This window comes from Manacus candei, unplaced genomic scaffold (assembly GCF_025592945.1).
Source record: "Manacus candei isolate 608988 ecotype Guabito, Panama unplaced genomic scaffold, ASM2559294v1 h1tg000071l, whole genome shotgun sequence".
NCBI lineage: Eukaryota > Metazoa > Chordata > Aves > Passeriformes > Pipridae > Manacus > Manacus candei.
In genome coordinates, this window is record NW_026138119.1 from 7,852,200 (window position 1) to 7,879,972 (window position 27,773).

General features: G+C 50.6%; 1 protein-coding gene across 4 annotated transcripts in view; it reads left to right on the forward strand.

Annotated features, from left to right (window-relative positions):
• ASTN2 (astrotactin 2) overlaps positions 1-27,773 on the forward strand; it is a 324,472-nt gene that overhangs the window by 81,349 nt on the left and 215,350 nt on the right. For all 4 annotated transcript variants that reach the window (XM_051807886.1, XM_051807888.1, XM_051807887.1 and 1 more), the window contains exons 3-5: positions 1,652-2,036; positions 18,769-18,918; positions 25,981-26,088. In XM_051807886.1, coding sequence (XP_051663846.1) covers positions 1,652-2,036; positions 18,769-18,918; positions 25,981-26,088 — 643 coding nt within the window. The remainder of the gene's footprint in view (positions 1-1,651; positions 2,037-18,768; positions 18,919-25,980; positions 26,089-27,773) is intronic.

Below are 27,773 nucleotides of genomic sequence, written 5' to 3' on the forward strand. Positions count from 1 at the left end.
ATCCCACTGGTCTTGGAAGTGCACTGGTGCTTCAGGGTATAAACCTGGGCTGCTCATCAAGCCCTGCTGTTCTCCCCCACAGAGATGATCCTGGACAGCTCCTGGACACTAAAATACCTTTCCCAAAGGTGTGTGTCACCCAGATTTGGGAGTCCAAGCTGAGCAGTGTCCTGAATCCCTGAGCCTTGCTTCTCCTTAGTGACAATTATGGGGGAGAGAAAGGGGTCCTGATGTGGGGTATGTTGGACTGAGCTCTCCTCTGTGGCAGGTCGTGGTGCTGGGGTGATGCAGGGAAGTGTCTCTCCTCTGCTCCAGCTCCCGAGGCCTCTCCCCACCAAACTCATCCTGTGAGCTGCAGTTTTCAGTGCAACCTCTTCACAGCTGATCCTGTTTAGGAGTCAGAGCAGCGCTCCGGGTGCAGTCTGGTGCTTCGCATCGAACACAGAGGGAATATTTTCACGCCTCCGCTTTGCTGTTGCGCTCGGTGGAGCTCTGGGCTGTGGCATCCCCAGTGCCAAAGGAACACCTGCCCTGCCCTGCCTGTTCATGTTGCTCTGCAGAGCCCTGGTCGCTCGTGCTGCTCCTGATTTACATGCCCTGCCTTGCTTGTCTGCCATGGGATAAAACTGCTCCGATGCTGCGGAGATTAAGAGGCTGGAAGCTGGCACAGGCACAGCTCCTGCGTGTGTGGGGCTCAATTTAACCTCCAGAGCAGCCAGAGGCAGGGCTGGCTCCCTTCGGTACTTCCTAGCCCAGATCCCTTGAGAGGAGATGCCACTTCCCTGAACAAATACATATATATTTGTAGGGTGGGTATTTTTTTTTTATTTTAATGTTAATGTAGTTGAGAGCTGTGGTGAATAAAGGAGGAGGGGAAAGAGGAGAGCTTAACAGAGAAGGTCTTGGTCTGGAATACCTTGAGCTGTACCCCCAGGTCAGCAGTTGAAGTCTGGAACCCACAGGGAAATCAGATCAGAAATGAGGGAGCTGGGTTAACCATACCCTGGGGAGTGGTGCCTCCGTGGGGCCATTTGTTGCACCATCATTTTTATAAAATGTTGTGTGTCTCTGCTGAGGCTTTACTGCTCCTGTGTTTGGCTGGGTTGTTCCAATGAATTTTTTTTCTTCTAAGTGGCTGGATGTGATTGTCTCCTTCCCCATCTCCCCATGTGTAGGGGAGCTGAGGATCCCAAGGAGTGCATGGAAGGAATGAAGTTCCTGGGAGAATGGGCAGAGCTGAGCTGGGGGTGTTGCTGTGCTGTCCCCAGCTAAAGGCCACCTCTGGCCTTTAGTTGCCATCCTGCTCCACTTGACCTCTGACCCCACAGGTGGCTGCTTCATGAACCCACCTGTGTTGATGGAAGTGTGCTCTGAGAGTTTACTCAGAGTGGTGAAGCACTGCAACAGGTTGCCCAGAGAAACTGTGGCTGTCCCATTCCTGGAAGTGTTCAAGGCCAGGTTGGACCGGAATTGGAGCAACTTGGGATAGTGGAAGGTGCCCCTGCCCACGGCGTGGGTTTGGAACGAGATGAGCTTTAAGGTCTCTTCCAACCCAACCATTCCATGATTCTGTGGACACTGCAGCATCTCATCACCCGTCCCTGCACCCCGTGCATCTCCTGACCCTGTGCCCTTTTCTCTCCTCTTGCAGGGTGGGCTGATCGCGCTGCTCCTGCTCCTCCTGGTGTTCATGGTGGCCCTGTACGCCCAGCGGCGCTGGCACAAGCGCCGCCGCATCCCGCAGAAGAGCGCCAGCACCGAGGCCACCCACGAGATCCACTACATCCCCTCGGTGCTGCTGGGCCCCCAGGCCCGAGAGAGCTTCCGCAACTCGCGCCTCCAGGCCCACAACTCCGTCATCGGGGTGCCCATCCGAGAGACCCCCATCCTGGACGACTACGAGGACGAGGAGGAGGAGGAGACCCCACGGCAGGCAGAGCCCAGCACCAGGGAGGACGAGTTTGGCAGCCAGGTGACACGGACACTGGAGAGCCTGGGTCGGGGCGGGGAGGAGAAACCCGACTACGAAAAGAAAGGTTTGTGGCTTTTTCTGTGGCTTTTCCCTCTCTCCTCTCCTGGGGAGCAGCGCGTTCCCCAGGGTGTTCCTGCTAATGCACACTTGATTGCCCGCATTTTTAAAGTCTGCCTCTCAAGCCTCTACACCCACCTCTGCTTATTGAGATGTTATTATAAGCCATTTAATATTGTTCACCTGCAATGCACAGCAAAATGCATTTGAATAAACAAAAGCAAAGCACATTAGTGCTGATTGTTAGTGCCGTGAGTGACTCCGGCAGGAGAGAGGAAGGGATGTGGGATGCACTGGCTTGCTCTGTACAGGGAAAGGATCCTGGGGTGATGCTGAACCATCCTTTTCGTGTGGGCTTCCCATAAAGACTGTGTGGCCCTGTTGGAGCACCCAGGGTGGCAGGGATGGGGACCAGTGTTCTTTTTGGCTCTTTGGAGCAATCTGTGGCTCTGAGCAACAGAGCCAGGGAGAGCCTAGATGACGCATTGTGTCTGGAAAGCAGCTCCCTGCCCTCCTGATGGTCAGAAGCGGTGGCTGAGGTTGTGTTTCTTCCACCCTTAAAGTGCTCTTTACTCTTTTGCTTTTAAACAAGGTTATGATGATGGTGATTGTTATTGTTGCTTAAACAGATTCAGAGGTGCCCAGGGGTCAATCTGCCATCCTTGAGTGCTGCTCTGAGCATCTCTATTGGCATCCCTTGGGGTACAGCTGGCTGTTAGCAGCCCTTGGGGTTAAGAGATGTTTTACCAGCCCTTTACTCAGTAAGAATGAACAAATGAAAGCCTTCATATATTGTAACTGAGCTACCTTCTTTATTCGTTTGTATTATCTTCTTTGTTTTGCTTTTCTATAAATTATTTAGAGTTGTGTGAGTGGGGAAGACAGCAGTAACTGCATTTCAGTACTCTTCAAAACATAATAGCAAACAAGATCTAGAGCAGAATATTAAGACTATCTGAGGGCTTGAAGAATTGTCAATAAAGATCTTGCACAGGTCCCCAAGCCAGGGCTGCAAGCTGCCTGCAGGGCCAGGGCTACCTGGGCTGGGAAAGGTGTTCACAAATGCTCCTACCGGCTCTGCTCGTGATTTTGTGCCTTGCCTACTCTGATCCTTCCAAACTCTGCCAGTTCACCGTATGTTTCCTCCCAGATGGGCACTTTTCCCCCTTGGATGAGGCTCTGCTCAAGGAGCCAAGCTATGGTAGGTGCTTAGTTACTCCTCTCTGCTGAGGCTGGTTAGAGCCTGGATTGCCAAGGACGAGGTGGCTGTAGTTCAGATCAAGAGTTTCTAGACTAGAAATATAAATATATGTGCTGTGGGCTTTCCACTCTGACTTGGTTTGCATAAGTGTGGGAAACGTGGTGATTTGGGACGTGCCACACCCAGGTGCTTTGACTCACCTATGAGCAGCAGCTGCAGACGGATTTCCACAGGGATTTGGTAGGTGGGGTGGAGAAACTGCAGTTGATGTGAGCAGGCATCATGTTCCTGGAGAGCCCCAAGGGCTGGAAACCAGTTCTGCTCAGGCATGGCTTTAAAGCTGGATTGAAGATAGATGCATTAAGGGAAATGCAGCTGGAACATGACTGCAGTGTGAGGATAGGGTCAGCCTTTTTCCAGTGCCTATCTGGAGCTGTCAGGTTTTGGTGTGATCACTGGGGATGGGTGAGGAGCTGTGCCTGCATCCCAGGGAGCCCATCAGCTCCCATGGGAGGAGCTCTCCTTGCTGTTCTTGCTGTGTTGCATTGTGATAAGGCATCAGCTGGGAGTTGTCAGCGGGCTCCAAATGGTATCATCGCTGGGGCTGTCACCAGAGGCTCTTTCAAGTGTCACTTCCCAGCATTAATTACCAAAGATGGCAAATCCAATGAAGATGGAGCATTTCTGCTCACCCTCCACCTGCCTGTGCTGCAGCTTCCCCCCTGTGTTGGCCACTGATTGATTCACAGGGTGCCAGGTCGTGCCAAGAGCAGGCACCTTCCCTTCCTGGGGGTTCATGCATCCCACACTCCACAGATGTTGGCTCAATGATCCTTTCCATGAGGAAGAGTGTGGGTTTTATTTTTTTTTTTAATTCCCCACTTCTGGATGTATCTGGTCAGGGAATCAGGCAGGGGATTGCACTGGCTGACTCTGTGACGTGCAGCCCTGCAAAATGAGAGAGAAGTCCCTGCTCGGAGGTTGAGCAGCACAAATATTTTGCAGATCACGGCTCGGCGAGCCAAACTTTCCTTCCCAGCTCAGGCAGTGCTCAGGCAGCCATGCAGATGGGAGGGATGCTCCTGCCTGGTGCCAGAGCATCTGAAGTGAATCCCAATACAAACAAAACACGGGAGTGATGTGCTGAATAATGACATCTAGCAACAAGCGCGTCTGAGTGATAAAGTTAATGAAATTACAGGTTCTGACCTGATACCGGGCTCTGCTGTGGGGAGATAAACAGCAGGGCAAAGATGAGATGTTTATTTCTCCCTAGCTGCAGTTGTAATCTGGATGTGCTGTGCAGGGCCATTAACATTATTACTGTTATGCAAAATCATTTTTGACTTGGGGGGAAAAAAAAAAAGGAAAGAAAGAAAAATCTCCCAACTGCCTAGAAAATGGAAAGCTGGCAAAATTAGAATTGCAGCAGGAGCACAAGCTGACCTGGTGACATTGCACAGAGCCCAGATGAATTTAGACAGAAGAAAAATCCGAGGCAGTTTAAGAAGAAAAGTAGAAAAGTAGTACTTTTTTATTTTTTATTAATAATAAAATGAAATGGAGTGAGGCCGGAGGCAATAGCCAGGCTGTCCTAATTGTACAGAAGGATCTCTTGAGCTGGGGTGGTGAGGGGGCTGTGTTGTCTCCTCGTGGGTTTGGGTTCTCTCTGCCAATCAGAAGGTCTCCAGAGGGTTGTGTACCCCGGGTGTGTGTGGTGCCAAGTGGGGTCTGCTGGTGTGGTGTGTAGTTTCTGGAGTCTTGTTTTTTGCTGGGGAGACCCCCATGTCCAAACTCAGCCCCTGTGTGTACACAGCATTCAGCAATTACAGGGATTTGGGTAAATTCATGCAGGTGATGCCACTGTCCTCACTGTTTCTGTGCTCTCTTCACTGGGTAGTTTAGTTTCTAGTCCATGTTCCTGATGATTTCTGCTCTCCTGCCTTTCCCGAACAGATGGCCTCAAGCTCCATCCCTTTGGGAATTCCTCACTTGCTTTTCTTTTTCAACACACCTGGCTCTCATCCTTACCCACATGGCTTTATCCTATGGCAGCAGGAGCACTGTTTTTCTGTCCATCACGTGCTATTTGAGGGGCTTTGGCCCCCAGTCCATCACTGCATCTCCCCCTGGGATGTACTGGGTGCACAGAGATGGAGTTAGTAACTGAAGGCAAAGTCCAGCAAACCTGAATATGGGATTATCCACAAGTTCCACAACGAGAAGATTTTGCCAAACCAGATCTCCTAAGGACCAGTGAGAAGCAGAACTTCTGCCTGGTTGAAAACTGAGGAGAAATGAGATGTCAGACTTGAAAATCGAGTATTTGCAATTCCAGTCCTGCAACAAAGGACCCATCTTTATTTCCTGTTTTCTTTCATGTTCAAAAAAAGAACTTTTCAAGCAGGCCTTTGTGCTGGCTTCACAGGCTCTGCAGTCTGGCCTCCAAGTCTAGGCAGGAGACAGGACTTATTACTGGTGCTTCCGATGATTAATACCGTGGGCATATCAAAGGTGTGGCTGTGCAGTCATCTCGATTTCCTGTCTCCTGGACTTTCTTGCCTGCTATGTTAGCTCAGATAAACCTCTGAAGTTTCTCTTACTTAATCCATGGATACTTTTCTCTGTAGTGGTAGTGAGATGCTTTCGAGCATTCCTGAAAGATAGTCTGGCACCTAGAGCGCACCTGGAGATGTAGATCCAGCTCCACTCTGCCACTGGCTGCTCTGTAACCCTGGTCATGCCATTTAATGGTCTGGTCCTCATCTGTGGGTTGGAGAGAGGAGCTGGAGAGAGCAGGCAGGGCAGCATGAGGAAACATTGAGAACTGAAGGGGCTGTGGTCCCACCAGCCTTCCAGCCAAACTGCTGTGGGTGATACAGTCCAGGAGAACTGCAGGAGAAGGGAGTTAGGGAGGGGAGACAAAGGGCTTAGGCTTGAGATAAGAGCAAAAGGCAGGGGAAGGACCCTTGTGTTGAGGAGAGGGAGCTTCCTATGCCCCCCACCAGCGCTGGAGCAGCTGTTCTGGTGGTCAAACCTCAGTCAGCCTTTTGACCTTCCAGCAGCGACTCCTCTGGGAAGAGGTAAGGCAGCACTCTGGCTGGAGGACATGATGTCAGGACTGGGGAAAGGGACACTTTGGGGGCTGAGATGTGGAAGAGGAGCGTGGATAGTTAAGCTGTGCACTAGAGTTGCTATTCATTGCAAATACATGAGCTCTGCAGTATCTTGGAGGTGAGATTTTAAAGACGGGGTGCGGGTCGGGGTGATGCCCTCGCAGTGGGCAGGTGATGGTGTTGCCTTCTATGCTGGAGAAAGGAGAGCCCAGTGGCAGCAGGAATGGGATGACCTGTCCTTGAGGGGACATCAGTGTCTGTTTGTGCTTATGGCTGGCCACCATGCCACGATGTGCCGTCCCTGGTGCCCACACCACCAGGGCTGGGAGCCACTGCAGCTGCTGTTTGCTCGGGTAGTCAGATGCAGTTCCACCCTGATTCCAAGCATTAACCAGAAGCTTTCTGAGCCTTTAATAAATGAAAAGACAGCTTAACGTTTGCTGGGGCTGGAGGCTAAAATGGGACAGTACGTCAGGCCGGCATCTGATGTGTCTTGGGGCTCTGTCTTCTTTTCAGTGACCTGATGGGATCATGACCCTCTTTGTACGTGATCAGCTTTTCCCAGCTCTAATCCCCGCCAACTCCTTCCGTAATTTACAGGGATCTTTGAAAATGTATATTCTTGTAGCTTGCCAGCGGAAAGTGTTTCTTGCACTCCACTGTTGCTGGCTGCAGAACACAGCTTTTAAAGAAATAAAATTTCTTTAAAAATTTCACTTTTAAAGAAATAAAAAGAGGCCCAGCAGGGTAGGAATTGGGTCTCAGTTCAGAAAAGCATTTCCACACATGCTTAACTAGCATGTCTGTAGTTACTAGAGACATTTTAAATGTTTTAAAGTCCAACATGCTTAATTGCAACTGATTTGAATGCATTAATGAAGAGAATAAGGGCCTCAGTTACAGAGGTTAAACCAGATGCCATTGAGTCCTTTGGTCCTATGGTGATGCCAGCTCAGACTTCAGTGTTGACTTGAAAATGTCCTGACCTGCCAGGAAAAAGCTGTGCTTTCCAGAGATAAACACAAGCATAATTAATATATTAATATATTAATGTATTAATTGCCTTTTGAGATCCCAGTGGAGACCTGCCAGGCTGGAGTTTTAGGTTTGTTTTGATCATCCCATCCCACTGAACCGGTTGCCTCCATCCCAAATCTGAGTTATCCTCGCCAACCTGGGGGGAGGGAATAGCAGTCTCTTATCTTGTTGCCTTCTGGGACACTCTCCCCATCCCTTAAGCCCTCAGGAGAGTGGCCTGTGGCAGCATCACGGGTGCATGGGAGCATGTCTGGGAGGTCTCCTGACAAGAGCCTTGTGTGACAAACTCCTGCCTCCAGTCGTGGCTCAGAAGGGACAGGAAAGCTCCAAGGGGCTGGGGGCTTCCTCTGGTCCTGCAGCCCCCTGGCTCATGGGTTTTATGGCACATGCTTAATGGCTAATTAAGCCTTAAGCATCTTGGACTAGCCAGGGCTATTCCTGGCCCACAAGTGTTGGTGTGGAGAAGAGGCTGGTAGGGCAGGTTTCTGATGTGCTTTATTGCTTTTCTCCCCTCCCTTTGCTACAACCCACTCATTGATTTCATGAGACAGAGGAGGGAAGAAGCAGATGGAAAAGCTGCTTTGGATGGTGCCATAGGGAATGGAAAAGGCATGGTTTATTATGCCAGCATTTTGCTGAGGATCCCAAAGGGATGGTGGGTTTGTGAAGTCCTTCCGCTTTTCAGGTCTTGGTCCCAATCTGACACTCCACAACATCCCATGTTGAAGAAATACTCTTGGTTGCCCCCTCTCCCAGCCACAGCCAGGTGACTTGTGGCTGCCCAAGTCAGCAGCAGCTCTTCAGCAAGGATTTTTGTTGGGTTTTGTGGGGCTGCAGATGCCCAGTGGGGATGTCGTGGCAGTTCTGTGTGCAGTAGCCCTGATTCCCCAGGTGTCCAAAGTGTTTTCCATCCAGGCGAGATCACAAGCTCACAGAAGATAAGCTGTGAAGTCTTGGCTGTCCAAGGAAAATAAGCCATCAGGAACTATATTTATATAAATGCCAGGCGCACATTGTTCATCACTTTGTGCATCACTATGAATGTTTGATAAAGCACTACATTATTTAAGCTGTAGCTGGGCTCTGGGATGGTTGTTGACCAGGATTAGCTTTGAGATGATTTTTTATTTTAACTTTTTTTTTTCCCTGATGGAAAAAAATCTAAAAAAATAATATGATGGCTGTTTACTCCAGCTTGGAGGATCTCAAGTGTCCTTCCCTCTCCCGAGTTTCTCTACTGAGTTGCACCTTGCAGCCACCTTGTGTGCAATGCAGAGGACTTGGGAGAGCTTTGGCTCTACCAGAGCTGTCATAGAATCCATGAATGGTTTGGGTGGGAAGGAACCTTAAAGATCATCTCGTTCCAACCCCCTGCCATAGGCAGAGACACCTTCTACTAGACCAGGTAGCTACAAACCCTGTCCAACCTGACCTTGAACACTTCCAGGGATGAGGCTTCCATAGTGTCAGCAGGGAGTAAAGACCTGCTGCTGGTTTCTGAAGTCAGACTGATCAGGAGAAGAGGATGTGGGATGAAGGAGAACAATCTCATAATGTTCCCCATTCCTGGGAATATATAGATGCTAGTGAGGACTCAGGCAGCCCCTGGGATGTGGGGGTCAGAGCTGAGGCTGCTCCAGGTCCTGCCACCTGCACGAGAGCGATGGGTTTGTCTCAGTCCATGATGCTCAACACTTCTTCTCCTTGGCTTTTAGTGGCATTGTGGCTCCACCAGTTGGCATGTGGAGGTGTTCCCCCCATCAGTCTGTCCTGGACTCAAGGGTTTTACAGGGAAGGAGCAGGGAGGGCAGCTGCAGCAGCAGCTCTTTGCTCTGTTTGTGTGTCCTCTTCCCATCAGTCCTGTTTTACCTGGCTACGGCACCGAGACGGGTTTGTCAGCTGGCTCCTAAGGAAGATGGATTGAGGCCGGGTACCTGTGATGATACTGGGTGTGCAGGCACCTTCCAGCTCTGTTTATCATTAGGCAGTGACCTCCCTGAAGGGCCAGTAGGAGAAGAAACTTATTAACAAGGTGGTTCAAATCAATCCTTTCTGACGGCCCTGCTGAGTTACAGCGTTTGCTGAGACTCACCCACTGGGTCCTGAAGGGCCCGGCTGTGCTCAGCCTCTCTTACCTGCCTGGCTTGGAATCAGTTTGCCTTTGATATCCTGGACTTTCTGGGTGTTCCCTTTACTCCAGGTCTTCTCCTGAGGCAACAAACTGCCTCTTAGCTCCTTCTCTCCTGCCTGCTGCCTGCAACACATGTGCTGCCCGGTGTGGGAGGTGGTTGGTCCTTTTGGTGCTGCTTGTGCCATGCACGCACGGCTGAAGCTCCTGGCTGCATTTTAATAGGGATTTTGGGTAGTTTGTTCTTCTCTTCTGTGTTGACATTGCTCCCTTGTTCACCCCAGCACATGGCATTGTCAGAACTATGAGAAAATGTCACCTTGTCTGCTGGGCAGAGGAGATTTATTTTCCAACTAAAAAAGTTCATTCTGCACCCACTGCTGAGCAAGGAATTGGGTAGTGGTTAAGACTGAAGAGGGGCCACTGTGCCACATTTTCTACCCATATTTGCCAGCCTGGGCTGTTCCTGGAGCCCTGTCCTCCCCGTGCTCATCCCTCGGTGTGCCAGCACTTGCTTACACTTTACTTCATGGATGCCAAAGTTCTGCTGCCTCCAGGTTTATCCCCCAGCAGCACTTCCTTGGGCGGGTGGGGATGAGGCTTTGTCCTTCCCTCAGTGTGTCCCTGCCCCAGCTGGCTCCATGGGGCAGTTTCTCCTCTGGCTCTGTGGAGCTGCAGGAGATGTGTGGTGGAGATAGGGAGCTGGAGGTCAGCGCTGTGCTCTCAAGCCAGTGTCTCTCCTCCATGCAACATTAGCCTGGGCTGCTTCATGTGCCCATTAGCACCAAATCGAGAAGCTTCCTCCAGAGTATTCTTATTTAACTTTTCAATTATTTGATAACTTGAGGAGCATTAGCTGATACCGAGGGTCTGCTCATCTTCCCTACCTAAGCAAAAAAGTTACGGTGTCTCATAAAAAAAGGTAAGTTAAGGGTTTTATTAGAGAGGAGAAGGTGGGAAGTGGAGTCTCTGTTGGCCTGGACCTTCTCAGTGCTGGAGCAGGGGGAGATGGGGCAGCACCCCATGGCCAAAGGCTTTTCCTTGCAAGAGAAACGGGATGAAGGGGATGATGTTAGGGGAGGGATGTGCTAGAAAAGTCTTCACCCCATGGAAGAGCTGAGGGTTTCCTGGTCAGAAACAGCTCCTGGGAAGGTCAAACCCAGCTGGCAGCAGCCCCAGGAGCGCAGGGACCCATCTGCTTTTGGGAGGTGCTCGCCATGCAAAGGTGTGAGGTGAAGGCAGGGACCGTCGGGCCGCGGCTCTTCAGCATTTGATCTTTCGTAATATGTTTATAATTATATTGCATTATCTTAATTACCAACAGGGGAAGTGGGGAGCGCTGCAGAGGGAGGGAGAGGAGGAAGGTGGAAAGGCAGGGAGTGTGTGGGGTTGGAGAGTAACTCGCAGCCTCTGTTGATGGGGCTGCAATTGCGGTTGGAGTTGAAAATTATGCTATTAATACAATGCTTATTCATTTCCCATAATAAAAAAATGGAAGTGCATTCCTAGTGAAATTAACATTCCGTGACATTTTCCGGTAAACGGTTAGTTTGCACACATGAGTGGAGGCAATTAGCTGGGAAGCGACTGAGCGCCGTGACTGGAGAGAGGATGAAGAAGGGTCAGGGCAGCTGGTGCTGGGTGGTGCTGCCGTGGGCTCTGGCTCCAGCTGCCCCTTCCCAGTGGGATGGGCGTTCCCCTGGGTCCTGCTGGTTTGAGGAGCAGCTCAGTGAGGATGGGAGCTGTAGGTACTATCTCCTGTTCTCTGTAAATGGGGGGAAATGGCAAAGCTTTGCAGTAAAGAGGAAAATCAAAAGAGTGGGTGCAGGGCCGGAAGGGTTTTGGGGTGGCCTGGTGCACCCCAGGTTCCCTGTCCCCATTGCAGGACACTGGTCTCCATCCCCCTCCCACGCTGCACTCCAGCCTCTCTCGACATCCCCCTTCCCGTCACGCTCCTAAAGCTTTATTGGAAAGCAATGGAGACTTTTTTTTCCCAGATTTGTTAAACTACTGAAAACTTCTGATCCTATCAGGGCTTTTTTTTTTTCCCCTGCCTCGTACCAGATAAGGACTGTGCTGGCTCCGAGCCCGGAGCCGAGGGTGGCGGGGAACGGGGTAGGGAAGCAGTCATCTCATGAATATATGAAGGAGGAAAGTGCATTTGTTCAGTTTCCTTCAAAGGAGACATCTTGAATAAAACTTTCTCTCTTCTTCTGCTACCCTCCCCCTCCAATTTGCAATTGAAATCAGACTTTTACGCATAAAGGTCTATTTTTATAGCGAGAGATTTATTAATGTATATAATAATCTATTAATGTATTAATAGATGTGTATTAATAGCTATGCTAAAAAAAAAATGTATACAGTCTCTATTTTAAAACTCAACAAAAAGGGCTAGGAGAGAGAAGGAAGAATATTCAAGATGGAATACAAGGCTATTTTCAAAATGCTGCTGGGTTCCTCTATCCCTCTGTTGCTGCATATGAGAACCCCTCTGTGTAAAAGAGCTTTTTGGAGATAGATTGATCCTACTTCATGCCACAATGGCAGGGCTGGGCTGGGGGCCAGGTCTGGCAAAGCATAGGGTGGCATTTCTCCTGATGGGTTCATCTGAGGGTGGCTTGGAAATATAGGCACTGCAGTAGGTGCTTGGTCCCCTGATGTGTGGGTATGGGTGGTAATTTGTGCTTCCTTTTGATGTTTTTATAAATATCCATATATATATATACATATATAGGGATATATATCTATATTTAAATTATATATGCATAAATATATATATGGACATATATATATTTAAATAAAAATGTATGGAGATATATATATGTATTTAAATAATATATATATATCTCTTGAGTTGCTTGTGTAATGCAACCAGCGGTTTCCTGGTGTGTCTTGGACACGGTGGTGGCTGCACGTGGCATTTGACATGGACTGGTGGAGATCAGGGGACTGAAGGGGACAGGCTCTCTTGTTCAAGAGGTGGTAGAGGGGTCTGGTGGCTGGAGAAAGACGTGAAGAGATGAAGTTCTCAGTGTTTCTGATGTCTCTGCTGTATCCACCGTGTTCCGTGGCAGGATGTCGCTCTCCACGTGTGTTTTCCTCCCGGTACGTGGGGAGCTGTTGTACAGATCTCTCCCACTGTCATCGCATCGGCATCAGTGTAATTACCTAATTTTATGCTAGTAAAGCTCCGTGCTTTCTGGAGCTCGGTACCTTCAGGGTGGCACTGTTGAAAATCAGTCCACATCCCAGGCTCAGAACAAACACCGTTAGTTATTTCATGCTTCGAAAAGCAACAAACACCCATTATTTAGAGCTGGTGAGAAATCAGGGTTTCCACCACGTGGAAAACTTCCAGTATTGAGAAATTTATGCTCGTTCCAAATAGGATCAGAAAGTCGATTTCTTGAAATACTTTGTAGAATAGGAATTTCTGAAGTATTGATCGAGAAACGTCAAAATGAGCTTATTGAAAATCAGGGGGTTGATTTGGAGGAAACAATTAAAACATTATTAAACTGTGTTACACGTGTGTGTAACCACGTTCCTGTGGTGGGTCAGGGTTGTGATGATGCATTAGACCTTTAGAGCCCATGGCAGTGGTCCCAGGAGAGCACCCTTCCCCGTACCTAGAAAAAGTGGATTATTTGAAAAATACTGGAAGCAGTTGGTGAAAGGGCAGGAGACAACTTTGGAGAAGAATCTGAGATGAGGGGGCTTGCATCCTAGACACGGCCATGTGTGCTGTCATGAAGGCATTGGAGATCAGGAGGTAAAAACCCCACTGACCTTGGCTTTTAGTTGCACCCAAACTTTTCCATTTAATCCATGACTGAGTTCCGTGTCTTGTTGAGAAACGCTTTGATTCCAGCGAAGCATCATGTTCAGTCGAGCAGCTCGTGAGATGCTCTGTGAGCTACTCCTCTCCCTAGAACTCTGGGAGCATCGTAGCCACTGGTAATACTGAGGGATTGATAACTTGCCTTCTGGCACTCAGAAATCAAAGAGAGGGATGGGAAAACCAGAGGCTTAAAAAACTGTATTTTATAAAGACATGTTTTACTCCATGTCTAGCTCTAATAGAAGCTGCTGTTGCCTTGCCAGTTGTCTTCCTGCTGCTGTCGGAGTGCAGGTGTTGTGTGAGGAGAACAGGGATGGCTGTGGCTCCAGGGACAGAACCTTTAAGCCCAACACTGAAGACTGGGAGGCTCAGGGAAGCTGGCACCTCTGCAGTCCTTAAACCTCACCACTCTGTTTTAATAAGCTGTGAAACCCAAGCCATGGGTCTGTCCAGCTCTCCCACCACCCAACGGCTGCACAAAGCTTGAGTCTGGTTTGGGGAGAAGCTGCCCCATTGGGGTTCTCAAGACTCCAAAACACCTCAGCAAAGCTGAGGGCTTGTTCCCAAGAGCTGAAGGAATTTCCATCCCTGCCTGGTTTTGCTGGCTGGGAACAGGTTGCACAGTCAAAGGGGGTTTGTAGTGCCATATCCCTCGAGAATGTCCTGGAATGGTGGAGTTCCCATCCAAGTGTAAACAGTGGAGGCACACAGAATCACAGAATATGTCAAGTTGGAAGGGACCCACAAGGGTCATCGAGTCCAACCCTTAGCCCTGCGCAGGCCCATCCCCAAGAGTCACACCATGTGCCTGAGAGTATCATCCAAACACTCCTTGAGCTCTGGCAGCCTTGGTGCTGTGCCTGCTGCCCTGGGGAGCCTGGTCAGTGTCCAACCACCCTCTGGAGGAAGAACTTCTTTCTAATATCCAACGTGAACCTGCCCTGACACAACTTCAGGCCATTCCCTGGGGTCCTGTCCCTGGTCCCCACAGAAGAGAGCTCAGTGTGTACCCCTCCTCTTCCTCTCATGAGGAAGTTGTAACTGCGGTGAGATCTCCCTCAGTCTCCTCCAGGCTGAACAGACCAAGTGCCCTCAGCTGTTCCTCATATGGCTTCCACGACTAGTGCATCTCTCAAATAGGGGGCTGTGGGTGGTTGTGCTTATCCAAGCCTGGGACTGTGTTTTGGAGAATCCCTCCTGGGCACTGATGCTGGTGAGACCCTAGATGTGGTATCTCCCCAGAACAGCCCCCCATACCCAGCCTGTGTGCGTGGGAAGGGTATTGCTCTCCTGGTTGCACCGCGAGTCCTGTGAGGGCTGGAACGAGCGCTGCCGCTTCCCGTCTCCACTGCAATGTATTTTTACCCAAACATTGCTCATATTGTTCAGTTGATGACTACTTTTTTTGTTGTCGTTGCGGTTTTTAAGCCAAACAACATTATTTCCCCCCCCCCCCTGCAATTTGTGCCAGCAGAAAGGAAGGAGGAGAGAAACGGCTCTGGGTAGGAATTGTTTTGTGGGAGACGTGCAAGCGAATAGGGGAGCCATAAGGAGAGCAAATCGCTTTCCAAATAGCATATGGGGGTGGACAGGAGGGAGGTGTACGTCAGGAACATGTACCGTGCTTCACAAAGGTACGGTGACCTTCAGCTGCGTCCTCAAAGCGCTGCCAGAAAGGGAAGCCGATTTTGCGGAGGCTGAAAAGCCTCGTGATTCCTCTGCTTCAGCCCTTTCCTGGGGTGGCCGTGCTGCTGAAGGCTTTTGCTGTAGAACAAGGGGGAGATTGAGATCGGAGCATTGTGCCAAACCTCGGGGTGGATCTCACCACCTCTGCCAGGCTGGAGAATCTCTCAGCGTGGTGACGAAGATGTGAGCTCAGTAGCCCTGATGGATTTATCTCCTGGAAACCGTGGATGGGAGAGAAGGCGGTTTGGCAAGCTCTGCTCGAGGAGAGGAATGGTCCTGTCGCCTCCAAAATGTGTCGTGCTCGGCCAGCATTGGGAGGAGCTGGTGCCCAGGCACTGGTGATGTGGCTGTGTCGTGCCAGGGAGGAGAGCAGCGTGTGGGTAGTGTGGAGGTGCCAGGAGCTGCTGCCTGAGCCTGTCTTTGACACAGGCAGTCCAGGGATGTGTAGAATAGAATAGTTCAGTTGGAAGTGATCTACAAGGACCATCCAGTCCCACTGCCTGACCACTCCAGGGCTGACTGAAAGTTAAAACAAATTATTAAGGCCCTGTCTACCCTGCGGTAGGATTTCTTCCCATCCTTTTCGGAACAATTAAAACCTCAGAGGGCTGCTGTGGGGAGGCCCAGGTGGCAGTTTGTAGTGGACTGTCTCTCTCATGGATATGATGGACGCCCCCATGGCCAGCAGGGTCCCACCAACCCCAGCAAGTGCTGTGTTACGGTACAGTGGTCTCTTCTCCCTCCCTTTTGGCACTGTTGGCAGTGCATGAAAGGCCCTCCCTTCATCCTTCACCCCTGCTGCTCACACAGTTGAAACTCAGCTACCTTTCATTTGTCACTGAGAGTTTTCTCCATGCTGCTCACCCTTGTCAAACTCTGCTTGCTGAGATCACGTCAGGGAGGGTCTTTTCCCATTTCTCTTTTTCTCTCCTTTCCCTTTTGCTTTTCTTTCCTTTCCCCTTCCCTTCTTTCCTCTTCCCTTTTTTTCTTCTCTTCTTCATTTCACTTTTCTCCTCTCTCATTCCCTTCTTTCCTCTTCCCTTTTTTTCTTCTCTTCCTTGTTTTACTTTTCTCCCCTCTCCTTCCCTCTCCCATTTCCTGTCTCCAAACCCTTGAGCTCAGGGGCATGGAGCAGCCAAGGACATGCTGGCACACACAAGCTGTGCAGAGCAGTGAGACACACCAACTCTTTGCTCCCATTCCTGCAGTATTTGTAGTGCCATCCCAAATAGCTGGCAGCTGAAGGACCCTCTCCTCTTCCTGCAAAACCTTCCTCCTGATTTTGGGCATTTGTTCCACTGACAGGCACAGGAGCAGATGCCCTGGGATGGATGTGCCAGCGTGGTGGCCAGATGGGTATGATCACCACAGGGTCCCTGCTCCCATCAGCTGAGCAGGGACCCATGAGAGTGCTGTGACCTCGCTGTGCTCTGCTGCTCGCCGAAGGCACGGCCCTCTCCTCCTCCTCCTCCCTCCTGTGCTCTCCTGCTGGCCTCCTTTCAGTAAATAAGCCTCAGCCGTGTGGTTCCCGAGCTCCCTGCTCCACTTCCACACATCCTGTATCACACAGCCCCGAGGTTTGGGTAACTCACCATCTGTTCACAGGGAGGCCCTGCCACGTGTGCTCCCGGGTGAAGGAGCTGTGGGGACAGGCTTCCCCCTGTGAACACGGTGGTGGGAGGCTGAGCTGCCCTGGTACTGCCATGGCATCATTCCCTGGCACCTCGGGTTGGATTTGTGCTGTTGGGGTGGGACTAGATGTTCTTTAGAGTCCTTTCCCTGCTCTTGATATATTTTTTCCCTTGTGACGATTCCTGCTGGGGCATCTGACAGCGCAGGATTCGGCTGCACCTGCCGTAAACGTCGGGGGCTTTGGGGAGCTTTGTCTTTTATCTGTGGTTCCTGGGGGAGCCTGGTACTGGAAAATTGGAATAACGTAGATGGTCCCTTAGGCACCACTCTCTCCAGAGCTCTCCCGGAATGGTTCCCACTGTTGGTGCTTACGCAGGTTTGATCCTCATCTCTCTGTTGCCTGGTGTGGCAGTTCTGGCTGGCTGGATGCTCTCCCTCTGTCTGCCAGTACAGTAGCTCTGGCTGGCTGGATGCTCTCCCTCTGTCTCCCAGTACAGCAGCTCTAGGTGGATGGATCCTCTCCTGAGCCCTCTGGATGCACCTGTGCCTGCAGGCAGAGCCTCTCTGGTGCTCCCCCTCCCAATAGCCCCAGCAGATTTTGGAACTTTCTCTGCAACCTGCAGCGGTAGAAAAGCACCCTTTGGTGCTCTAAAGCCTCCCAACCCTGGGGAGGCTGAGGCCTTTGGAATTTGGGGAGAAGGAAGAGGGAACTGCTCCGTGGGCTAGTGTAGCACTGCCTGTGGCACAGGGTGCTCTGCTCCCTGTGGCATGAGTGCCTGTTGGAGAGTGCTGCAGGCTCCATGTTTAGGTCAGATCCTTGTCTAGAATTACAAATGTCTCATCCTGCATGGCCAGCTTCTCAGTCCTCCCTGAATGGAGCTGCATCATGCTGGGAAGGGAATTGGAGTCTGTGGTCCGGAGCAGTCACACACCCTGAGCTCACCAGGTGCCTGAGGAGCTCCATGCACGTCTGATGTGTCTGGATCTGGGAAATGTGATGGGGTGATACATCAGCCTGTGCCTCCTGGCAGGCAGGGAGCTCCAAGGTGCTCACTTATCCCTTATCCAAGCAGGATGTGACAGGGCTATAGGACTGGTGGTACCTGCCATCTCCATGTGGGCACGCTGCAGGCAGTGGGAACTTCTGGAGCTCATCAGAGGGACTTGGTGACTCTGGAAATGGAGACAGGACAGGGGTTATGTTCTGCTAATGAGTTTATTCAAGGAGCTGACAGAGGCCAAACTGATGTTGAACGTGGGAGACCTCCGTGTCCTGCAGGACAGACCTTTTGATCCCAAATTTCACCTTTGCTCTTTGTGGTGGCTTCATGATTTCCCATAACTGCCCATTGGGTGGGTGGGTGTGGAGCTTCAACAAAGGCCTGGGGGGATTTTTTGGCATTACTGAATTGAGGCTGATGTGAGATCAAGGAGCAGAGTTGCTTAAATATCATCAAGCTGTGACGTGCCATGAGGTGTTGCAGGAAGCTGTTTCCTGAACTTAGGTGCTGCATCCCAGTGTGTGAGTGCAGTCCCTGGAGGACCCCAAGGAATCCTTCTGCAGCTCAGAGCATGCCTGGGCCAGCTGCACATTGTTTTTCTGCTTCCACCCCAGCCTTCCCTATTGCTCTGTAATCCTAAGTTTGCCTATTGGGGAGTTTCCACCCCTCCAAAAGGGCTGCCATGGTTGGGGTTTGACTCCAAGCTCCTGGGGCAGAGTTAAACCTGACCCAAAGCCAGCTCAGCGCTTGGGGTGTTCCTGTGTGATTTGAACCTTCAGGCTGTAGTTTGGATAAGGGCATGATGCTTCCAAGTGCACGTGGGAGAACAGGCAAAGAACAATCCAATGTTCTGGAAAGCAGTGTGGAAAATGCAATTTCCATAAAATCACAATTTTCTTATTTCTGTGGCTTTGGTAGGACTTGGAAAGTTCTGGGTGGGTCTCTGTGGGTGATATTGGAGGGTCTTAACAGAGCTCCTGCCTCAGGAGTTGGCGTTGGCTCGCGCTGTCCTCTGTGAGGAAGGACTTGTGCAGGCGGGGGGACGTGGTGGCCCTGTCCTCTTCTAACCACAGTGCCTTTGCTGGTGTTGCAGCTCCCGAGGTGACGCAGGAGACGGTGGAATCCCTGATGCAGAAGTTCAAGGAGAGCTTCCGCACCAACACGCCCATCGAGATCGGGCAGCTCCAGCCCGCGCTGCGCAGCACGTCCGTGGGGAGACGGAAACGCCGGAGCCGCCCCCGAGGTAGGGTGTGGTGGGCACCACCTGCTCCCCCAGAGACCAGGTCTGGAGGAGTTTGGCTGGGGAGGAAGGAGGGAGCTCCCCCACCCTCCCTGCTGAACGTGGGGACACCAGAGCTCCTCTGTGATGGGGTAAAGAGGGGCAAACCCCACGCAGCAACCTCAGGGTGGTGTGGTGGAGGTGCTTGGGACTCGTGTTGCATGTGTCCCCTCCAATGGATTCTTCCAGGTCTGCTGCAAGTCCAGAGTCCCTGGACTCACTGAGGTGGGAGTGAAACAGTTTCTTGGCAAGTTTCTGTTTCACAAAGGAGTGAAGTTCATTTTGGGTCTGACATCACTGGGACCTCTCTTCTTTCTGCTTTCCCAGTGCTTAGGGGTTTTTGGACTCCACACAGGGTGGGAGCAGCATTCATGGATCTAAAGGATCAGCATTCATGGATCTAAAGGCTGTACCGTGCAAAAGGCTGTGTGGAGGGATCGGGTCCACATTTCCACCTGTGGAGGAGAAGGGAGTTGTCAGGGTCCCTACAGGGGTGATGGGCAGGGGGATCCCTTGGCCATGGCCTGCCTGCTGCACTGAGGGTCTTTGTGGCAGCACCAGGAGCTGGAAAGGAAAAACTTTTCTTTCTGTTTACTGTTGGTTTTCTTTTTCATTTATTTATGAGTCTGAAATGTGATCTTTTATTCTGGATACATTTCCCTGCAATACAGGCGTGGAGAGGGCTTTTCTTTATTATAGCTCTGCCCATAAATTATTCACTTAGTGTGAAGAGAATGTTCTGACTCTTTAACTGGTTTAAATTATTTGGTTTGTTTTCTAGTAGTTATTCAAATACGTGTCTCTGGATTTTAGTGTGTGTGTGGGTGGGTGCTTTTGGGGTCCACAGAGACTGTCTGGGGAAATTTCCCTGATTCCCTGCTCCAGCTTCTTTTTGTGTGTGTGTGTTTATTTCACTTTTGAACTGCCTGAAGGTAAGAAGCTTTTTGGTCACTAATGGAACAAGTCAGTTAATCCTTGCAGCTGAGCTCAGGAGGAGACACAATGCCCAGCTGCAGGCAGAGCCTCTGGCTGTGTGGGAGCAGAGTGTGGCCCCGAGCCAGCCTGGCTTGTCCCCAGTCTCTGGGGACACCCCTCACCCCATTTCCCACCTCCCCAGGATTCCTCTGCCTATTAGTGGCCACAGGAATAGTCTGTGGATACCAGGACAAGAGCGCCCTTGGTCACTCTGCATTTCCCCTCGTACTGGTGTTTCCTCAACGTGAGAGTTGGAGATTTGTTTGTACCCAACATGTGTGTGGCATGAGGAGCCCAAGACATAATGTATCCCATGGGCTTCAGGAGGGGACCCTGACTTCCAGTGTCCCCACCTACAGGATGCCTCACCAGCACGCCCTAGAGAAGAGATTTTAAGATCTCAAATCATCAGGAATCAGTGAGCAGCCCCAACAAGCCAGCCAGTCCCAGCGTCTTCAGTGGAGTTCTCGCTCCCTATAGCCCCATCCCATCCATCCTCTTTTCCCTTTAATTTAAATTTCTCTTTGCTTGTGGAAGTGGTGGCCGGGCACTGCTGCTGAGCTGATCCATGCCTTTTCCTGCCTTTTCCCTGGCCTCTCCTGAGCCAGAGGTTTTGTTTTACAGCCTGTGGTTACCTGTCCTTCTGGAAGGCAGGCGGCTGGAGTGCGAGCGAGCACTCAGGTTAAAGGATGATACCACAAATCAGGATGTTTTCGTTTTCCATCCAACTGCAAACACAAACCCTTTGCCTCATTAATCCATTGCAATTCACGAGACTTTTTTTTTTTCCCTCCCCTTAAATGAAATTGTCCATTTGGGATACATTTATTTCCTCCTAACGGCCGCATGACAGTTCCGCTGATGGAGCTTGCATCCAACTTTGTTCCTGGGTAGTGACAAGTTGGCCTGACGGATGCCTGTGTGTAATTATTTTCTTGTGGGTTGATTTAATTAATGCTTAACCTCATCAGAGCCCTGCAGCTGGAGCGCTCTCCCCAAAGGAACCGTGCACAGCAGAAGGATTTCCTCCTTTATGGAAAGGCTCTGAAAGGGTTTCCGAGTGCTGCTCCTTCAGGACGATGGGATAAACCATCCAAAACAGAAAACAAACAACCCAACCCGCCAGCACAAGGAAAAAAATCTGGGATCAACTTTGTTTTGCTTCACTTCTCTGCACTGAGTGTGTTTAAACTGCTGCACATTGCTCATCATTAAATCTGGTTCTGTGCTGAGTGTTTCCAGCAGCTCTAGGAAAGGGGTATTTTTCCAAGTGCATTGACTTTAAAAAAAAAAACACAAAACAACACCACCTTCTCCATTTACACTGCTATATAACTTCATTTTGTCTAATGCCTCTTTCATACAACCTCTCTCCCTAAACACTTCGACTGAGTGAAGTGTGTTTAAAGGTTATAAATAATAGAGGGAGAGTGAGGATGGTGAGAGCCGAGGGGCAGGAGGGGTGGGCTGGAAGTTGGAGATCTCCATGGGGGCTGGCAGTGCTGGAGGGAAGGATGCTGAGTCTGAGCACGTTTGTAGTTCCCAAAATGCAGCCAGGTGGTAGCCAGACATCCCAACCTGGCTGCACCAGAACTGGGAAGTGATGCCCTGGAAAACACGGGGAGAGGCAGCAGGGCAGGGACAGAGGGTGGGGATTTGGCCAATGGACCACCCTGCATGTGGGGACGCAGGGGCTGGGTGGGACTTTGGCATGTGGGGCTGGGGGGTGGCCTTGGGGTGGCTGGTGTGTGCAGAGAGGGGGTCTGGTGCCCTCTCCTGGGGCAGGGCTTTAAAAGCACCCTGGATTTGGGAAGAAATAACCCGTAATGATCCTTCTCCTCAAACAGGATGTGCTGTTTATCAGGATGTGCTGCACAGTGGGGCTGCAGCTTCTTGTGGTTTGGAGGTTTTGGCTGTGCCCTGAGTGACCCAAAGTTCCCTGAGGAAGGAGAGTTGAAACTCATCTGAGTTCATCCATAGTCCCTGCTTTTGCCAGGACACGTCTGCCTGCACCTCACTCTGTCCATCTGTCCTGTGGTGCCTGTGCACCATCATGTTTTGCAGGAAAGGCTTTTTGAGGCTTTAGCCGGGAACTTTTGCCTCCTCTGAGTCAAAGTATCATGTCCAGATCTGTGAGTTGTCCTTGGTGAAAATAAAACCCTTCACAGCTGTGCAAGGGCTGCTGTCTGGGAGCATTCCATAGTAGAAGCCATGGGACCATCACCTTGTTGTTACACCACCCACAGTGATGGGTTTTTTGGATATAGACAGAAGAAAAAGGGACAATAAATGAGGTGGAAGAGCCTTCCTTAGTGTGTGTGAATGTACCACTGCCACAGGGCACTTAATTTTAAAGGGCTTCTCTTCTTTATCCTTTTTTTACATTGACTGGGTAAGTTTCAAACACGAATGTTCGTGTATTTTATTTTTTTTGTCCCTAAGTCTGCATCTAACTTACCTTTCTCTGGCCACGTTTAGTTTTTCAGTTGGCTGGTGCTCTTTTCAGTGTTAAATTAATTAAACTGAAAATTCTCACTTAGCTAATTGCATTGCTCTGCGCAGCCCTGCCAGCCCTCAGTGCATGGACCTCGCCACCGAGCTGGCATGGTGGGGAGGGCACTCCTCATCCAGCTTTTACTGGGAAGCTTGGAAGCAGAGAAGCTTGTTGAACACCCAGGAGACTGTGCTGCATGGGGCAAGTGAGCGTGGAGTGGAGTGAACCCAACACGGTCGAGCAGGGAGGTTTGGGTCCGGAATTCTGTGATATGTGCAGAGTTTGGCCCTTTTCCTGGAAGGAAGGGGTGCAGAAACTCCCTTTTCAATTGACAGTAGTTGCAGGGCAGGGGGATGCATAAAGATGTCACCCAGGTTGGCACCACTGGGGACAAAAACAAGCTCCCACTTCCATTTTAACATGCAGCTTGGAGAGATTAAGTAGTTGAGGTCAATTTGGCCTCAGACAGGAGTTATCCAAATAGCTCCTGTTACTTATTTTGTTATTTTAACTCCATTTTGGTTTGTTTTGCATCCATAGTTATTTTCCTAAGATGCTCTGTGACCTACTGGCTTTGGGGAAAGGATTAAAAATGTCAGGTTTGCTTTTTATTTCCTCATTAATGCCAAAAACTCACTTTAAAAAAAAAAAATACACGTGGCTTTTAGCTAACAGAATTCTTTGGGGATAACGGAGCCTCTGATTCCTGAATTTTATTTCTGTAGTCCCCACTCGGCATTAAAGCTACCATCTTTAATTACACCCTAACGAGGTGTTTGCCTTGGCACCCCGCCTTGCTCCCCACTAAATTAATGTTGCACTCAGAGCAAGCGCCCTGCCCGGGTGCCTGGCTGAGCTGAGATCTATTTGAACGGATTAACGAGCTTGTAAATCTGCAAACAGGATTAAAAACAAGAGCATCTTCTTTGAGCTCCCCCTCCTCGCCCCCCTGCTGCCTGGGGGCTGAGCCATGCAGGAGACAGGGGTGTGGGTGAGGAAGGGGAGCTTCGTTTTCTCTCCAGTCTAAATAACAGGAGTGAACTGTGTGTAAAGAGGGTGTAACTCCTTGGAGGAGTCACTGGAGAGAGTTCCTGGTGCATTACGGGTACCTGGTGCTGCAAAGTTGCCGTTTCCCTGTTCTGTCTTTTAAGCATCTTATTCCACTTTGTAATTGGTTGCAGTGATTAGGGTATTTTTTTTCTGATACTTGGTGTTTTTCTCCATGTTTTTAAAGGAAGAGGAATGCTGACCAGGCAGGGCTGCTTGGCTTTAACTGGATGCTGTCCTTACTCATCCCCATCAGCACCTGCACGAGGGTGCGCTCTGCTGTGAGCATCCTCAGCCCCATCACGTGATTATCCTGGGCCTGTGTCTTGGCAGCAAGCTGCAAACAGGCTGGTTGTTGAGCTGGATCAGTAGGCACTGCCCCAGTTGTGAATGTCTCACAGGGGTCATTCACCAAGATTTTGGGGCGAGTTAAACATGAAATCAAGTTTACAGCAGGATCGGTTGAGGATTAGCGTTCCTGCATCCTCCAGGATGGGTTCCAGGACCCCTAAAACCACCACCAAGATGTGTTCTGGCATCTTTGGTAACACAAAGGAATAGAAGCACATCCCTGGCAGCCGTGTCCCTGCCCTGGGCTCGTGTTTCCAGGCTGACCTCTGCCACTGCATGTAGGGTCAGAGGAGACGTTTCCGCTCCGGGCTGGGGACCTGCGCTGGGTCTCCTGACTCCTGTATTTATACATCCTGCGCAGTGCTGGGTAATCAGAAAATGCAATATCGCTGTCACCAGCTCTCTGAAGACATCCAGCCTGAGTAATTTAACATGTCAGCTCCATCCATCACGGAGACGCAGCCGGCAAACAAACGCGGAGCGGCCGGAGGGGGCTGGGCCGGTGGCGGTGGAGCAGCTGCTGCCTGTGCCACTGCCCGGTCCCCTCGGCGGGGTGTGAGAGCAGAGAGAGTGCTGGATCGCTGGCTCTGTCCACCCCAGCCATCTGCCTGTCCAAAAGGGGCCAGGTCTGGTGCACGGGAAGGTGGCGGAGGGACGTGCCATGTCCTTCCTGCACAGGCAGCAGCCAGGTCCCTTTCCCAGGCAGAGATGGGTGTGCTGAGCTCCTGGGGAAAAAACCCTCCTGTAGCTGGTCTCTGTCTTCCAGCCCTGGACACTGTGGCTGCAAAGGGGCCCAGGGCAGCCCCTTCTCAAAGAGAATGGGATGTGCAGTAGGGCTGCAGTCCTGGCTGGTTGCCCAAGGGCCTGTGTTAGAAGCCCAGATTAATTAAGATTTTTCTCGCTGATGTGAATAAGCCTGATTGGTTTTACCACTCCGCTGTGCCTTTCAAACCCCCAGACCCTGGGTGTGGGTGCATCATGGCACTGGATGTTTGCTGTGTTGTTTGTGTCTGAGGAGGGGGCTGATGGTGGGTTATGGTTTGGGGTGTGAGTCTATAAACCCAGCAGCCCACATTTCCAGGCATTAAACACTGCTGTGTTTAAGCAGTGACCCCTCCTGCTGCTTTCAGGAGGAGCCTCTTCCTACCCCTCTGTTAAGACACCCCTTCACCCCCTCTGAGGGCACTTCTTGGCCAGCTGAGGGCATGGACAGGGCAGGAGCCACGTGTGGAGCTCCCAGTGTCCCGCTGGCTCCTGCCAGCCACCTCTCATTGCGGTGATTAAGGATTTCAGAGGGCAGAAGGCATCGCTCATTTTCTGTTCTCCTGCCAAGAAATGGGGAAATGGTGCTTCTGCCTAGAATAAAGGATTCTTTAAAAACAGTAAAATATTTTAATGGCAGTTTAAAGGGCCACTGTCAACCCCCAGAGGCCTCTTTGCTTTAAACTCTGCAAGGATTGAAGGACTTCTGCCAGTTAAAGTCTGCGTCACTTTTAAAGCATTCATCACTCCTTGGTGTGTCCGGGGCTGAAGCCAGCTGGGCTCCTCCTGCATCCTGCTCCATATCCAGCCCAGAGAGGAGGATGCCAGGTAAACCATGGGCCAGCCCTGCTCCTGTCAGTCCTGGCCACTGCAGGAACATGTGCTGCTGGTTGTCATGGTGAGCTGGGGGAGCAGATGGGCCAAAGCAGGTGATGAGAGGGAGAAGTGGGACCTTTGCCATGCGGTGGGGTCGTGGGTGCCCCTCAAGTGCTGTGTTCCCCATGTACTGCTTGTCCCTGCTGGGTTTGCTTTGAAGCAAACACCTAAAATTCACTGTACTTCACTGTGTCCTTGAGGAGAGCAGCTGCTACACTCAGGGCTTTCCTTTGTAAATACCTTGAAATACATTTGTATTTTGCATTCTTGAGGGTAGAAAGCATTTTCTTACGTTCACATCGCAACTGGCATCATGGAGTCTTGATTTTTGATGAGGGCAATTAGGAACCAGTGAAATCATGAGTGGCAAAAGTCCCTGGTCACTTCTGGTGACCCCAAGTAGAGCATCTTAGTGAGGAGCAGTGGATTCTGGCCAAATCTGGCATCTCTGCCGAGGAGCTTCTCCTGCTGCTGAGCATCCCAGCTGACAGGGCTGATTTCTTCCTCTCTGTTGCTTGCAGGTGGGATCGGGTTTGGACGTGCCAAAGGAAACTCTGGCTCGGAGGCGGATGATGAAACCCAGCTCACCTTCTACACGGAGCAGTATCGGAGCCGGAGACGGAGCAAAGGTACAAAATGACACAGTGATTGCACATGGGGGAAAAAATGGTGGAGCACCTTGATTGTTCCCATGGGTGATGGTGTCTGACATTGCCTGAGTCTAAAGGACGGCCATACCAGTCTGTGGTGGTAAGGCATTCCAAGATGTGCTGTCTGTGTGATGCAGCACCGTGCAGGAGCCATAAATCATGTTTCCCGGTGATGTTGCTGAGGTTCTGGGTTTCTTTGATGGTTTCTAATATCAGTTTTCTTCCACGTGCCCTGGCACTTCCCCAAAGCTGCACCAGCAGGGAGCGATTGTGTCCGTCATCATCCTGGCGCCAGTGCAGCTGTCAGGGCTGGTCACCTTGGCAATTCCTTGCTCCAGACTCCCATTTTCTGCCCTTTATTTCCCACGCAAAGCATCCGTTGGATGAAAGTTTCCTGGCCTTCCTCTTGGCACAAAGGCAATTAAAAGGAACAAATTCAAAATGAGGGTTGGGGCAGGGATTTGTAGACCAAAGTCCCTTCAGGCTCTTTTGTGAGTTAGAGAAGCTGAGAAACTGAAATATCATCTGCAGTTTGAAATTAGTGCCCGTGTTTCCTGCGGTCACATCACGCTGGATCATTTTTGTTCGGGACTCTGGGCCCGAGCAGTTTGGCAGAGGGGGGGACAATCCTTGCTGCTGCTGCTGCTGCTGCTGTGTTTGAAAAATCACAGTCGGGAAATAACTCCGTTGGGAAGCAATTTAAAACTCGCACAGTGGGCCTGCTCCCTCCATTTGTTTTGCGCACGAAGCCGGGCCTCGGCGCAGCGCAGCAGCCAGATAGATGCCGGTACCCACCGCGGCACACACGGCCCCATTTGTTTCCATGATGAGCCATTCCCATAAATGCTCTCCCAATGTGTTTATTTGAATGTGAAATTACCTCAGCACCTCTGATCAGCTCGGTGGTTGCACACGGGAATGAGCAGGCGCGCGCACAGGGGTGCACTGCATTTGTTCCTGCTGAAAGGCTGGGCCTTCAGTTTTATAGGTTTGTGTTTTTTTTTCTTTCTCTCTTTTCCGTGTGTTTTAGAACCATGAGAAATTATCGCTGAGTTTAAAATGAGCTTTTGATGAAAAGCAGGGAGAGGAGTCGTGAGTTAAAGTTACCTGTTGCAGTATGAACACAGCTGCATTCAGGGGAAGATCATAGAATCAGAATCACAGACTGGTTTGGGTTGGAAGGGACCTTAAAGACCTTCTTGTTCCAGCCTCCCTGCCATGTGCAGGGACACTTCCACTAGACCAGGTTACTTAGAGCCCCAGCCAACCTGGCCTAGGATGCTCCCAGGGATGGGGCACCACATCTTCTCTGGGCAGCCTGTGGCAGTGTCTCATTAACCTCACAGGGAAGAGTTTCTTCCCAATATCTAATCTAACCCTGTCAGTGTGAAGCTCTTCCCCCCGTCCTGTCACTATATACCCTTGTCCAAAGTCCCCTTCCAACTCTCTTGTAGGCTTCCTTCAGGAACCAGAAAGCTAGAATAAGGTCTCCCAAACCCTTCTCTTTTCCAGGCTGAACAGCCTCAACTCTCTCAGCTTTTCCTCATAGGAGAGGTGCTCCATCCCTCTAATCATCTTTGTGGCTGTGTGAGAGAAGGAAGAAATTATTGTATTGCAAACAGGGACAAAAGAAACTGTCCCAAAACAGGGACAGGGGGTAAATT